The sequence below is a fragment of the Hemiscyllium ocellatum genome, chromosome 43, assembly GCF_020745735.1.
Source record: "Hemiscyllium ocellatum isolate sHemOce1 chromosome 43, sHemOce1.pat.X.cur, whole genome shotgun sequence".
In the NCBI taxonomy this organism is placed as follows: domain Eukaryota; kingdom Metazoa; phylum Chordata; class Chondrichthyes; order Orectolobiformes; family Hemiscylliidae; genus Hemiscyllium; species Hemiscyllium ocellatum.
This window is the reverse complement of record NC_083443.1, coordinates 14821488-14837662: the sequence shown is the minus strand read 5'-3', so window position 1 is coordinate 14837662 and position 16175 is coordinate 14821488. Positions and strand designations below refer to the sequence as shown.

Below are 16175 nucleotides of genomic sequence, written 5' to 3'. Positions count from 1 at the left end.
TGAGATGGCAAGGCAGACAGGCAGGAGGCTGGAAGAACACAGCAAGCCAGGTGGCATCAGGAGTGGGAGAATTCGATGTTTTGGGTGTAACCCTTCTTCAGGACTCAAACAAAACACCCGAATCATTGACTTATCCATCTCCTTTCTGCCTGGCATCCTGTGTTCTTCCAGTCGTCTGCCTGCCAGACTCCTCAGACCCCTTGGCATCATGGTAGCCCACAAACTCACCAATACACTAAAACAGCAGCTAATGAACTTGAAAGATCCTATACAGATAATGAGCAAAACTAATGTCATTTACAAAATACCATGCAAGAACTGTAACAAACACTACATTGGACAAACAGACAGAAAACTATCCTTCCAGATTCATGAATACCAACTAGTCACAAAAAGACATGACCCTCTCTCACTAGCATCCGCACATACAGATGAGGAAGGACACCACTTCGACTGGGACAACACATCCATCCAAGGACAAGCCAAACAAAGATATGCACGAGAATTCCTCGAAGCATGACATTCCAACCAGAACTCTATCAACAAACACATCAAGTTAGACCCCCCCATCTACCACCCCCTGAGAAAAGGAACAGGAAGTGATCTCACCACAGGAAGTGACTTCACCACAGGAAATAACATCACCAACCCAAAGAAACCCAAACATAAATAGAAAGCAGGAATTTTCAGCATTGCTTTGCCTGAGGCCCACTGAAGATGCTATCTACTAAGGTAACAAAACGTCTGGAAATTAGCCTTCCAGCTCAGCAAGTAAACCTACATCCAAAACCTCAACCTGAGCTACAAATCTTCTCAAAGCTCGCCAAGGCCTCCATGATTTTAAAAAATGAATTCACAGGATGAGGGCATTCCTGGCTCGGCCAGTATTTATTGCCCATCCCTAATTGCCCAGGGGCACTTCAGGGTCAACCACATTGCTGTGGTCTGGAGTCACATGTAGGCCAGGCCAGGTAAGGATTGTAATTTCCTTCCCTAAAGAACACTAAGTGAAGCAGACAATTTCTGACATTGGCAATGGTTGTGAGATCACAATTTTTATTGAGCATTATCTGGGTCTCCGGATTAATGGCCCAGTGATAATACCGTGAGGCCATTACCCCCCAGCGATTATTCAAGTATAATCCTCTAACTCCCAAGGTCATACTCAAAGGATGGGGGGAGCTTAATTTGCATAATTCCAAGCCAATGATATTGAACTTCAGAAAAAGGAGGAACTCACTGTTGAAGCTTTTCACCTTGCTCTCATCAAGACAGTATTGCAAGAATACACAAACTCAAAGAGAAAAAGAACTTAAACTGTGCGATAACTGCAGATTTATTTATAGTATGTCACCCTTCAAAGCCTTGTGCTGTCAGCCGTTACATTTTCTTGCTGGTGCACGGCAGTCTAGTAAACAAGAGGAGTTGGGAAAGAAAAAAGTCCCAGAAAGTTTGTCCTGTTGGCTCAATGGACAAATGCACCACTATGTCTGGCATGGATTCACAAAACAGACAGGGCCCCCGTGTGGTGTGCTGATCTGAAGCTTCAAGAGCAGTCTGTTCAAAAGCATTGCTATTATGGCCAGCATTTATTGCATTTCCCAAAAAGCCTTTCAACTGATTTGCTTTTTCAGAGGGGAATTAAGTGTCAACTACTTTGGGAGTTCAGAGTCTAGGCAGCATAAAGGTTACCTTCCAATGACAGCGTGATGCAAATCAGGGACAGACAACAGAGAAGAATCTTGTGTACAGAAGACAACTATAAAGTGTTTCAAACTGGTACGTTCGCGGTCATTGGTTTTGGCATTCTTGCAATTCTGTCCTGATGAGTGCAAGTTGAAAAGCTGCAAAAGATATGGGGTGGCACGGTGGCTCAGTGGCTAGCACTGTTGCCTCACAGCATGAGAGTTCCAGGTTTGATTCCATTCTTGGATGACTGTCTGTGTGGAGTTTGCACGTTCTCCCTGTGTCTGCGTGGAGTTTGCACGTTCTCCCCCGTGTCTGCGTGGATTTCCTCCGGGTGCTCTGGTTTCCTCCCACAGCCCAAAGATGTGCAGGTTAGATGAATTGACGATGTTAAATTGCCCATAGTGTTAGGTGGACTAGTCAGAAGGAAATGGGTCTGAGTGGGTTACTCTTAGGATGGTCAGTGTGAACTGGTTGGGCCGAAGGGCCTGCTTCCACACTGTACAGAATCTAATCAAAATACCTTTGTAAATGATGTTATATAATCCATATCTGATATTTAATGTGCTGTAATCTCAGATCAATTTTAATTATAAAAAAGTGTTTCACATTGTACCACAGAAAGCATAAAATCATTGACCATTTTTCAATATCCAATCTTGAATACAAAAAAAAGTTACAAATTTGCATGAACTCAATACTTTTCCATAAATGCCTTCGATTGCACAAATCTTTTATCTCAAAAGCACAACCAAGTGGTTTTGTTTGTTGCAACGTTATCACGATACAGAGGAAACTCACCATTGTCTTTATCAGACCTCTGGGGATGACTATTAACAATATTCGGAACACCGTGTGTTGCCCAGCGGGTATGTGCAATACCAAAATGTGTTTCAAACTCAGCATCAAAGTCCACATCTTCTTGTTCTAAAGCAAAGTGGGAATAATATTAACATACATTGTAATGAAATTATCCCAGAATATTAGGTACAGAAGACAAAACATTTATACAAACAATTATAGAAGTGTTTCAAACTGATACATTCAAAGTCATTGGCATTCAATATAACCCAAAATACCAATAAAGGGAAGTGTAAGAATTGAGTGAAGCTACTGTCCCCAGCACCAGGTGGTCTTCAGATGCAGTAGGTAATGTCTTTACCTTTGGGGCCAGAAGGTTGGATTCAAGTCCACCTTGCTGGTCATTCATGACATTGCTCAACAGCCCAACCGTAACAGCCTGGCAGAAGAGGCTCAAAGGGTTGAATGCTGCTCCTATTGTCTAATCAATCTGGGAATCCTTCCCCTACCTCCCAACTATAACCACAAAGGAAAAGAGAAGTATGCTTGAAGATTTGCTTAAATAAATCCCTACAGCAAAGCACAAAAGCCAGTATATTCCTTTTGAAGTTTGATACTCGGTTTCTTATGGTTCCATTTCTGGAAGTTCTAGAACATTGCACTATACACCAGGGTAATTGATTAAAGGGTGTATTTGCTGACACACTAATTTAGAGAGCACAGTCACTGTTCAGACCCAATGCCTGTGATGTCACTGACAAAGACATCACAGGTCTTTTACGACATGAAAGGGTAGGGCTGTCCAAATGATTGTTTCTGCGGTTGTTAGAATTCCTCAATGAAATGTACTCCTTCTCAAATAAATCTCTGATTTGCACAGTCACACAACATAGAAAAGGTTGGCGCATCAAGTTTGTGCAAACTTATTTGCACTAATCCCACTTTCCAGCACTAGGCCTTGAAAGTTACAGCAATTCAAGTGCTCATCCACATTCTATTTAAAAAGTTGTGTGGCTTCCCATCTCTACTACCCTCCGAGCTCCAGACCTTCTTCATCCTCAAATCCCTTCAACTTAAGAGTTATGGCTCCTTGTTATTGACTATTTAACTCAAGGGGAAAAAACTCCTTCCTATCCACGCCCCTCATAGTTTCATACACAACACAGAATTTTAAATCTTGTGTGATCTTACTGAGCCAGTCTAATATAATGATTCAGAGCCGTAGTCATTACAGAGACAAGTGGGACAGTGTGCCAGGCGCCACGGCAACAGATCTGTGAGCAGAGTGCCAGAGTGGGGCTGTGAGTACAGTGGCTAACTTCCTGTTTCTGGCACACATCAATGATGTTGGTGGCATGGACTTCCTGTGTGAGAGATACGGAGAGATCCACCACAATATATACCAGGAAAATAGGTAGGTATTCCAAAGAAGGATATGCTGGCCTTGGAGAGGGTCTACAGTAGGTGTACAAGAATGATCTAAGGGCTGAAGGGCTTGTCACATGAGGAGCAGTTGGGGACTGTCGATCTATCCTTGATGGAATTTAGAAGGATGGGCGGGGGTGGAGGGGGGGAATCTCATTGAAACTTACAGATTACTGAGGCGCCTGGATAGCCTGGGCCATGGAGAAGATATTTCCATTGGTAGGAGAGACTAGGACCTTGATGGCACAGCCTCAGAGTGAAGGGATAACCCTTTAGAACCGAGATGAGGAGGAATCAGAGCAGCACGATGGTTCACTGGTTAGCACTGCTGCCTCACAGCACCAGGGACCTGGGTTTAATTCCACCCTCAGGTGACTGTGCAAACTCCACACCTTCTCCCCAAGTCTGCGTGGGTTTCCTCCGGGTGCTCTGGTTTCCTCCAACAGTCCAAAGATGTGCAAGTTAGGTGGATTGGCCATGGGAAATGTAGACGGCCATGGGTAGGTCAGGGAGGGTGCTCTTCAAAGGGTTGGTGTGGATTCGATGGGCCAAATGGCTTGCTTCCACACTGTCGAGATTTTATAAAGAAATCTCTTCAGCCAGTGGGTGGTGAATCTCGAACTCATTGCTGCAGACTTACAGGCCAAGTCATTGAGTGTCTTTAAGACAGAGAAGTTGATTAGGATGGGGTCAAGGGTTACAGAGAAAAAGGCAGGAGAATAGTTTGAGAAACATACCAACCATGATCAAATGCAGAGAACTCTTGAAGGGGTGAATGGCCTAATTCTGCTCTTCCTACTCTTTTATGGTCTTAAGGTGTCCCAACAGCAATCCCTACAGAATTCAACTAGGAAGCTTGTGTCGATCCAGAAAACACCCATTCATCACTCCTCTTTGGTCCCCAGCCAATCTCAAATCCATGTTGTAATTGCCCAAAGTATACCCAAAGCTTTAGTGTTGCTCACACATCAGTTGTGAGCCACCTTATGAAATTTGGAAGCCCATACATACCACATCAACTGTATCACCACCGTCAAACAGAAGGACAGCCAGGGAGATGGGAGGAGTCGAGTGTGGGATACAAACACCAGCACAGAGCAACTGGGCTGAATGACCGTAGTCTGTGCTGTTAAAGGCCATTTTACGAAAATGAATCTCAATAAGTTAAAAGCCTATTAAAGAGGGAATATATTCTTCAGGGACTCTGCATCTCAACGCATTTGAAACTTACTGTTTACTTCCTCTTCCAAGGTCTTAATTTTCCCATTTCTTTTAATGATAGAGATTTGTTTCCCTTTGTCTTCCCACTCCTTGTTGTTACCTCCGTCAATTCCAATGCCTGGTAAGAAATTCACAAGAGACATTTGTATTCAACAATTTGCATTCATATAGCAGCCAATACACCAAAACAGCTTTAAATCGACTCACGTGGGAACACGGGACTCAAAGGTCCAAATAACCTACTGCAACATATTTGACATTGGGCGAGAAGGGAAATTAAAATTGAAAAGACAGGGCAGTTTGGCCATTGAAAAATGGCCAAGAATCTGAACCAATGGGTGAGTTGGAGGGGGGAGGGGTGCATCTCAATTACCTCCAACTCTCTCTTCCAATACAGCCTTTACTTTAGGTCCATATATTACTCCGTAACAGCAGTGTGCGCGCGTGTGCGCGCATAAATACCAGCTGCTCATGTCTGGCTTCAGTTCAAGAAAAATGGGTGGGTGGAGTCCAGAACTAGAGGGCATAGGTTTAGGGTGAGAGGGAAAAGATATAAAAGAGACCTAAGGGGCATTTTTTTCACGCAGAGAGTGGTATGTGTATGGAATGAGCTGCCGGAGGAAGTGGTGGAGACTAGTACAATTGCAACATTTAAAAGGCATCTGGGTGGGTATATGAATAGGAAGGGTTTGGAGGGATATGGGCTGGGTGTTGGCAGGTGGGGCTAGGTTGGGATATCTCATTGGCATGGACAAGTTGAACTGAAGGGTCTGTTTCTGTGCTGTACATCTTTATGACTCTAAACGAAGGGGGCAAGAAAAACTGCCACAGTATTGAGTCAGTTCCAGCACACAGATTTCTTCATTTGCAATTTGGTATCATCTACAAGGAATCTATGGTGTCCAGTTAGCAGACAAAATGGTCAGTCAAATTTACGGAGCTTTGAAAGACAGCAAATCACGGACTATAAATCATACATTATATAACTGCAGTGAAACCAAAATAATGATTTGAACAAAAAAACTGAGCTGAAAGGGAAGCATAAATATGGGTTCATTTTTAAAAGAAAATATATTTTATTGAGGAAAAAGAAAGTTTTGAACGAGCTGAGAGAATGATGCTCCACACTTGTAAAAGTGAGTTTTCTCCCTTGGACTAGAGGTTAGTTAGCATTATTTTATGCTTTAATATGCCATGGGAAAATTGGGTACTCTAGATTGAACAAGGCTGAACATTTTTAATGGTTTTCACAGTTTATTGCTCAGGTTAGAGATTTAACCTGTACCACACTCGAACCATCAGCCAACCGATATAACTGGTCATGGAGTCCTGCAGCACAGAAACAGACCGTGCAGTCCAACCAGTCCATGCTGACTGTAATCCCAAATTAAACTTATCCCACCTGCCTGCGCTTGGCCCAAGTTCCTCCAAATATTTCTTATTCATTTAATTATCTAAATGTCTTTTAAACGTTGCACCCACACCCATCACTTCCCCAAGAACTGGCAAATGGAGTACAGCGTGGGAAAGTGTGAGGTCATGAACTTTGATAGGAAGAATAGAAGCATAGACTATTTTCTAAATGGGAAGAAAATTCAAAAGTCTGAAGCACAAAGAGACTTGGGAGTTCTAGTCCAGGATTCTCTCAGGGTAAACTTGCAGGTTGAGTCAGTAGTTAGGAAGGCAAATACAATGGTGGCATTTATCTGGAGAGGACTTGAATATAAAAGCAGGGATGTACTTCTAAGGCTCTGGTCAGACCACATTTGGAGTACCGTGTGCACTTTTGGGCCCCATGTCTCAGGACGGATGTACTGGCCTCGGAACAGGTTCGAAAGAAAAGTCCCAGGAATGAAAAGCTTAACAGATGAGGAATGTTTGAGGACGCTGGGTTTATAGGGTATTCTGTGGAGTTTAGAAGAAGGAGGGCGGATCTAATTGAAACATACAGAATACTGAATGGCCTGGTATGGGTGGATATTGAGAAGATGTTTCCATTGCTAGGAGAGACTGGTTGGGCTGAAGGGTCTGGTTCTGTGCTGTATGACTCTACAACCTGTAAGGGGCCAGTTATATTGGTTGGCTGATAGTTAGAGTGTAGGTTAAATCTCTAACCTGGGGGCATAGCCTTAGAGTAAAGGGAAGACCTTTCATAACAGAGGTAAAGAGAAACATCTTCAGCCAGACAGTGGTGAATCTATGGAATTCACTGCCACAGAAGGCTGTGGAGGTCAGGTCATTGAGTATATTTAAGATGGAGAGAGATCGGCTCTTGATTGTCAAAGGGATCAAGGGTTACAGGGAGAAATTGGAGAATGGAGTTGAGAAACTAGTCAGCCATGATTGAATGGTGGAACAGACTCAATGGGCTGAATGGCCTAATTTCTGCTTCAATGTCTTATGGTCTTAAGTTCATTCTATACACACACCACTCTCTGTATAAGAAAGAAAGTTACCGCTCATGTCCTTTTTAAAAATTCTCCTCTCACCTTAAAAGTAAGTCCCCTAGTTTGGAAATCCCCTATCCTAAGGAGAAAGGCACCTGCAATCCACCTTCTCTATACCCCTCATGATATTACATACCTCTATATGGTCCCCTCAACCTACCACACTTCAGTGAATAAGGTCCCAGCCTATCCAGTCTCTCCTTACAACTAAAACCCTCCATTCCCATTCTGGTAAATCTCTTCTGAATCCTCTTCAGCTTAATAATATCCTTCATATAACAGGACAACCAGAGCTGCACAGTACTCCAGAAGAGGCCTCACCAATATCCTGTACAACGTTAAGAGATTAGGGTCACTAGGAGATTTTAGTTGCTGCAATAGATGGAGTTAATGCTTTTGTTCTATACTGAAGAACTGGACAGAAGCCAGCACACTTTTCATTAACAATGTGTTTGTGTGTGACCAGAGTTAACCCTTCCTTTTTCTTCTTAAATTAAAACGTTGGCTGGTTTCACTTTCACAACACATAATTCGTATTGCCTCGCAGCTCATAACCCTTTAACAGAATACTTATAGCGAGGTACAAACAGATTACAGCATCACAAAGATGCAACACTTCTAGTGCCTCAGTGGTAGCCTGATTGCCTGCAAGTTATGGGCTCAAGTTGCAGTCAGGACATTTGAACGTCATTATTTCACTGAGGGACTGCTGCACTGACGGCTGCATCATTTGGGACAGTGCCTCATGGAGAGCTACAGCTCAATTGGATGTGAAGCGTCTCTGGGCACGACTGAAAGAGGAACATGGTCCAGAAGCTAAATACCAGCAACGCTGGAATCCCAACAGGAAAATGCCAGAAGTTCTCAGCAGGTCTTACAGTCTCGGTTACCCATCATTGTCCAGAACTTCCTGACGAAAGGAACATTCACTACAACGTTAACTCCTGTTCCCAAACCTGCTTAGCATTTCCAGCACACCCTGATCTTCTCAGTGAAGGAGAGGCTGTCCTAGCCAATCCCCTCAATCAACACCGTAAAAATAAAACCGCCTTCTTTTCACTGTGGGATACGAGATCAGTAACTGCATTTCCCCTCCCCCACCCCCACCAGTGAACCCCAGTTGTTGTGTTTCAGAATGACAGGAGGACGTGAAAGGTGCGACGTAAACGCATTTTTATTTTTCCCCCAAGACCATTATTTAAGACAAAACTAACTCACCTGCAGAATCGTACCCTCTGTATTCTAGTCTCTGCAGTCCCTTAAACAAAGTTTCAATAATCTCTCTTCTCGTCTGCGGTACGTGGTAGTTGAGGTAGGCAAAAATTCCTTGAAAATATAAAGGATGACCGAGCTGTTAAGTTTCAGGAGTAATTCTGTTCAAAATAATTTTGTTGCTAGATACAGCTCAACGTCCTACTTTGTTGCAAGTTAATTACCTCAGGGAACATTGCATTTGTACATTTTGATGACAATAAGAACAGCAATGCCCAGGATACATTGTATTTTACTATATCCTGAATATTATTACACACACAAAAAAAAATCTCCATGTTGTAGAAATGACAACGCAGTACGACTAATAAAACCCCAAGAATACATCCAGCCTTCCCACAGCAAGATGCAGTTCCACAAGGATTGATCCCTAGAGATGCCATCCAAGTTAATTGCATGTGGGTTAGCCCAGCTAATCCCCCTTAGCAGGATAAAGAGGGGCAAACTGGTCATTCACCTCAGTGTTATTTGTGCGGTCTTGCTGGGCAAAATATTTGCCCTATAAAACTCATGATGTGGAGATGCTGGAGTTGGACTGGGTGGACATAATCAGAAGTCACACGTCTCCAGGTTATAGTCCAACAGGTTTATTGGAAACAGGTTTATTTACCTGACGTAGGAGTACATTCTGAAAGCTTGTGATTTCAAATAAACTGGATGGACCAAAACCTGGTGTCATGTGACTTCTGACTTTCTCCATAGAACACAGACATTCCAAAGCGTTGTCGCTAAGAGGCTTGATAAGATGCCAAACAATTGGAAGCTGTTTTTCACTTCATTTTGTTACTACTGATCCCCGGGAATATTAAGCCAGTGGTTCCCGAACCTTTTTCCACTTTGACCTAATTTTGAGGTCAACGTTGCTGTGACCTCAGAGTGACAGGCAGGGCTGGCAGTAGTGAGAGCTGGGAGCTAGGCTGGTATTTAAACAGTAGGGTTTTTCAAGGGAAATACAACTACCGTCCGAATGGCTCTTTTGGAGCAGAGGTATAACCCCAAAGGTCAGTCAGTTAGGCTGCACCCGCCATTGTTGAAAATTTAAAAAGGGAACTTGTGCCCATTAATGCTCAGTTGGAGCCATCCCTGCTTTGATTTGACTTATTACTTATGCTGTACCTTGGTACACACGCCAAGCGTTGTTTTGTGTGTTATACAGGCAGATTGTTACATTCAAAATCCTTCAGGGAAAGAGGACAGAGCGCAGGAAACAGAGTTCCAGGTGCAGAGAGAGAGAGAATTCAGAAATTACCTTGGAGAGAGTTCATTCAACACTCTTGATAACAGTGGGGAAGAAGCTTTTCTTGAATCCGTTTGCACCTGCATACAAACCTTTATATCTTCTGCCTGATGGAAGGGAGTGGACAAGAGTATAACAGGGATGGGGGAGGGGGTCTGTGATTATGTTAGTTACTTTCCTGAGACAACAGGAAGTATAGATGGAGTCAATGATGGAAGGCTGGCTTGCAAGATGGACTAGGCTATATGCACAACTCCCTGGAATTGTTTTTTTAGATGAGATTGGATTACTTACAGTGTGGAAACAGGCCCTCCGGCCCAACAAGTCCACACCGACCTGCCGAAGCGCACCCCACCCATACCCCTACATTTACCCCTTACCTAACACTATGGGCAATTTAGCGTGGCCAATTCACCTGACCTGCACATCTTTGGACTGTGGGAGGAAACCGGAGCACCCGGAGGAAACCCACGCAGACACGGGGAGAATGTGCAAACTCCACACAGTCTGTCGCCTGAGTCGGGAATTGAACCCGGGTCTCAGGCGCTGTGAGGCAGCAGTGCTAACCACTTTCTGCAATTTCTTGCAGTCCTGTTTTTTTGGAGGGTCGGTGCAGACTCAAGGGTCAATGGCCTTTATCTATACTGTGGGGATTCTACAATTCTACAAACAGTAACTGCCTGCTCCCCACAAATTTATTTTGTGCATCTGCATCTTCTCTCATCTAAAATCTATCAACATCATCCTTAATTCATTTTTCCTCTTGGATGCCTATCTAGCCTCCACTGGCTATTACTAATGATTTCATTTTAGAGTAATATCGTCGCAACTTACAGTCAACCCTGACAGCTCTGCAGATTTTTAGACGTTATTGAAGGAGAGTTGCCTTCAGAATGACAGCTCCTTTCTGCTGCTGGTCCTCATGTGACAGCATTGGCCACAAATCTCAACGCATGGATCTTTGGGCACTTGGGTGGGATGTCCCATGAGGTAGTGGGACCTGAGAAGCAGCATTTGCTTCCTATTTTTTTCCCTTCTCTGCGTCACCATCAAGTATAAAGTGGCTTGATGGACAAGTCATCAACATCTTGAACACCAATGCTGCCATGCTTTGAGGACAGCATCAGAGTGTTTGTGGAGCATTCTCTCTACCCTCTTTTAGAACGTTGGCCAATTGGGAGTTTGATTAAACATGTCTGAATCACACTTGATTCGATTTGATTCATTATTGTCACGTGTACCGAGGTACAGTGAAAAGCGCTGTCTTGCTTTATAGGCAGATTGAAGTATGCAAGTGCATCAGGGTAACAGAACAGCGTGCAGGATACAATGTTACAGCTGCCAAGAAAACGCAGAGAGAGATTAAAGGGAAGCATTCAAAAGTCAGATAACAATGGGGAAGAAGCTGTTCTTGAAGATTCAAGGGTCACAACGGTGGGATAGTTAGAGAGGCAGTAGCAAAGTTATCCTCCTGAGGGCAGCAATTATCAGTTGGCGAACATAGATGGAAGGGGTGGATTACAACTGTCCCATCGTGGACACACCATAAAGATATAAAATGATCATTTAATTCATCCTAGTCCGAGGAAGGACATTTCTGCTATTGAGGGAGTCCAGCGAAGGTTCATCAGATTGAGTCCTGGGGATGACAAAACAAGGAAAGACTGGGTCGGCTGGGCTTGGACTCACCGGAATTTAGGAAAATGAGGGGGGACTCTCATAGAAAGATATAAAATCCTGAGGGGACCGGACAGGCTAAATGTTGGAAGAATGTTCCTGATGTTGGGGAAGTCCAGAACTAGGGCTCACAGTCTAAGAATATAGGGTAAACTATTCAGGACTTGGGAGGAGAAAGAATTGCTTCAGGAGTTGTGAACTTGTGGAATTCTTATCCACAGGAAACTATTGGGGCCAGTTCATTAGATAGATTCAAGAGGGAGCTGGATGCGGCTAAAGGGACTGAGGGAGAGAAAGCAGGAGTGGGATACTGAGATTGCATGAACAGCCATGACCATGTTAAATGCACCTATTTTCTATGTTCTATCCAATCATAATGGCTAAAATAGTTATTGCTAAACTCTGTCTACCTCCCTACAATCAAGTATTCATCTGGGAGAATCATCCAGGGACAGGGAGGCAGAGCAGATGTTTCAGGAAATGCCTTTCTGGGATTCAGTGTCTCAGGGAATTGATTGACATGGAGGGCAGACAGGAAAGTGGAGATGTAAGTTGAAGATTAGCCACAGTCATGTTGATTTGTGTAGCAGCAGATTCTACGCCAGCTCCCAGCTTGTATTTCACCAGACAAATAAAGCCTATCCAAAACAAAAATTACATGAACCAAATGCTATATGTATAACTAGCTCAGTTAACATGATGTAACCTCTCCCCAGTCAAGAACCAGTCTAACTTGTATCTAACAGCTAAGTCAACTCTCATCAAGTAATCTGGCAGTACGTCCTGAAGCTCCACACTCTTAAATTGTGACCTACAAATTAGGTGAAGTCAGTAATCATGTTCTTCAAGCCTGTTCCATCATTTGAAAAGATCATGGCAAATTTGCCTGTAGCCCAAATTGAGAATCTCTGATTCCCTTGCCTGATTAAAAAAAACAACCTCTGTCCAATTTGTACACATCCTTTCTAGATGTGTGGCACCTAGAACCACACACAGCTGAGATCTAACTAGTTCAGCATATTCCTGCTCTTCTACTACTTCGTTAAGTGTTTGGCTATTCACCCTGAACATCAAGTCTTGTTTGATAACACTCCAGTGGATTAATTATTCTGACAAAAAGATACCGTACAAATGCAAGTTGTTGTACAGCTATGATTTGTAGGCGTGTTAATGGTAAAATTGCCAACTACCCATCGCCACTAATAACTACAACACTAAAGAATGGACTGATATTTTCGTAGGAAGCCTACCAGTGGTCCTGGATATCAGGAGGTTAAATAAACCTGAGCCACAAATTGACCACAACCTCACTGCTCTCAGCATACATTCCACCTTTAAGTTTAAAAATTAGTTTCAAGTCACTACATATTCAAGCACTTGAGGCAGAGCATGTTTAAGAACCTGCAAACATGGGAGTTTTTCAACTGTTCAGGTTTCTTATGCCAACACCACAAAAAAAACAAAACAGAAAACACAGCATATGTCCCATGAGAATAACATTAGGGGGTGGGGGGAAATCAATTGAATAGCAGAAAATGACTTCAGTTCCTTTTATTTTCTGCTACTGAAAATCTAGGTTTTTCTCTGCTCAGGAATCTATAGAAAACTCAAGCTGGTGTAATTCAAGGGCAGGTCCACTTTACACAGGACCATGCACTTAGATATCAGGACACAGTCAAAAAATGAGGTGGGTTTTTTTTGGCTTATTGCACTTATTTAAAATTCTATCTTATTTCAGCCTGACATAATTACAAAGGGAAAAAAAAGACCAATGCCCAGAAGGCCATTCTGGCCCAGTGTTTATGCTGGTTTTAAAAGCAATCCAGGACTATCTAATCTTCTGTTTTTTAAATCCCTGGCTTTTAGGCCACTGCGTGTTAAATGCACGTCTGACTGTTGCTCAAGGGTTTCTGACCCCATCACCCTTTCAGTTTTCCAAACATCCACCACCCCTCTAGGTGAAGTAAAGTTCAATTCATGCTTCCACCAATTAGTTTGAAACTTTATTGACCTGCATCCTTGCTTACAAACAGGGTGTGGGTGTAAAGGAGCTATTTGGGCCCCTCAATTTTGTGCAGCCGAATTAACTGTATCCTCCGGCCCCGCCTCTCTCCCACTACTCAGCCACAAAAGAAACTAACGCCTAATTCCGAGTGCAAACGTGTGGACTCTCATTCCATAATCTCTTAGCTGCCTAGATTGCTCATTACAAACATAGTTTCGTTGTCCAAAGTTGTCAGTGTTGTTTCCCACTGACCAGAAGTCAGTTTGCTCTGAAATCTATTCATAACATCCCTGACCATATGGAAAGTCGAGAAAAAGCTGGGGACCTAGTGCTCAAATTCTCAAATTTCAAAACCGAAGCTCCATTCTGGTTCACTGTCTTTCCCACCTCTGTCTCATTAGAGTTTGCAAATTCTGCACCGTCTCAAACAAAAATAGAGGGCGAGAGAAACCGTACCATGTAAAGACCCTTAAAGCAGGCCGCAGGAGAGTTGAGCCAAATGAGGAGTCAGTTAGAAGCTCCCTCAGAGTGAACTGGCATCAACAGACGCCGATGCAAAGGGCCCTCACCAGCCAGGAAAAGCTGGTCTGAAAGTGGCTGAGGGTAGTTTTAAGAAATGGGACACATGTCCTTGGAAAGGACGGGCTTTTGTTTTCTTTTCCCCCTATGCCCGGGGTAGGGCGTGGGGGGGGGGGGGGTGGGTTCTGAGTGGAGGGTGAGAGGTGCCCGACCAGATGGAGCCTCAGGCTCTGCCCAGCTGATCCTTACCGCACATTGTTGGTTCCGAACGCTCACACTCCTCTCTCACGGCGGTTGCTGCGCGACGTCTGGCAACTTTCTGTCACAACATTCTACGTGTGGAAGGGCCACGTCACAGCTGGCGCCCCACCTCCGGAGACGGAATCGAAGTCTGCGAGAGACTGCCTCCTCTCTCTCAGGTTTAATATCTACCAGACTGCCTCCTCTCTCTCCCGTGTAAAATATCTACAAGACTGCCTCTGTCTGTCTACCTCTATATCTCTATCTCTATATCTCTCTCTTTCTCACGTTTAAAATCTACAAGACTGTCTCGTCTGTCTGTCTGTCTGTCTATCTCTATATCTCTATCTCTATCTCTCACTCTCTCAGGTTTCAAATCTACAAGACTGTCTCCTCTCACTCTCTCTCTGTCTCTCTCTCAGGTTTAAAATCTACAACTGAAAATGTGTTGCTGGTTAAAGCACAGCAGGTTAGGCAGCATCCAAGGAACAGGAAATTCGACTTTTCGGGCATAAGCCAGCCCTTCATCAGGAATGAGGAGAGTGTGCCAAGCAGGCTAAGATAAAAGGTAGGCAGGAGGGACTTGGGGGAGGGGCGATAGAGATGTGATAGGTGGATGGAGGTCAAGGTGAGGGTGATAGGCCGGAGTGGGGTGGGGGCGGAGAGGTTAGGAAGAAGATTGCAGGTTAGGAGGGCGGTGCTGAGTTGAGGGAACCTACTGAGACAAGGTGGGGGGAGGGGAAATGAGGAAACTGGAGAAATCTGAGTTCATCCCTTGTGGTTGGAGGGTTCCCAGGCGGAAGATGAGGCGCTCCTCCTCCAGCCGTCGTGTTGTTATGTTCTGCTGGTGGAGGAGTCCAAGGACCTGCATGTCCTCGGTGGAGTGGGAGGGAGAGTTAAAGTGTTGAGCCACGGGGTGGTTGGGTTGGTTGGTCCGGGCGTCCCAGAGGTGTTCTCTGAAGCGTTCCGCAAGTAAGCTGACCGTCTCCCCAATATAGAGGAGGCCACATCGGGTGCAGCGGATGCAATAGATGATGTGTGTGGAGGTACAGGTGAAGTTGTGGCGGATATGGAAGGATCCCTCGGGGCCTTGGAGGGAAGTGAGGGAGGAGGTGTGGGCGCAAGTTTTACATTTCCTGCGGTTGCAGGGAAGGTGCCGGGAGTGGAGGTTGGGCTGGTGGGGGGTGTGGACCTGACGAGGGAGTCACGAAGGGAGTGGTCTTTGCGGAACGCTGATAGGGGAGGGGAGGGAAATATATCCCTGGTGGTGGGGTCCGTTTGGAGTTGGCGGAAATGACGGCGGATGATACGTTGTATACGGAGGTTGGTGGGGTGGTAGGTGAGAACCAGTGGGGTTCTGTCTTGGTGGCGGTTGGAGGAGCGGGGCTCAAGGGCGGAGGAGCAGGAAGTGGAGGAGATGCGGTGGAGGGCATCGTCGATCATGTCTGGGGGAATCTGCGGTCCTTGAAGAAGGAGGCCATCTGGGCTGTGCCATGTTGGAACTGGTCCTCCTGGGAGCAGATGCGGCGGAGACGAAGGAATTGGGAATATGGGATGGAGTTTTTACAGGGGGCAGGGTGGGAGGAGGTGTAGTCCAGATAGCTGTGGGAGTCAGTCGGTTTATAGTAGATGTCTGTGTTGAGTC

At 44.6% G+C, this 16175-nt stretch overlaps 1 protein-coding gene across 1 annotated transcript in view; it reads right to left on the bottom strand.

Moving 5' to 3' along the window:
* The window catches only part of LOC132835098 (glutamine--fructose-6-phosphate aminotransferase [isomerizing] 1-like), an 85049-nt gene extending 70104 nt beyond the window's left edge, over nt 1–14945 (bottom strand). Inside the window, exons 1-4 of the mRNA XM_060854407.1 lie at nt 14540–14945; nt 8799–8906; nt 5144–5251; nt 2488–2613 (exon numbers count right to left, since the gene is read on the bottom strand). Of these exons, the coding sequence (XP_060710390.1) occupies nt 2488–2613; nt 5144–5251; nt 8799–8906; nt 14540–14546 (349 nt within the window). The 5' untranslated portion in view covers nt 14547–14945. The remainder of the gene's footprint in view (nt 1–2487; nt 2614–5143; nt 5252–8798; nt 8907–14539) is intronic.
* Nucleotides 14946–16175: the final 1230 nt, after the last annotated feature.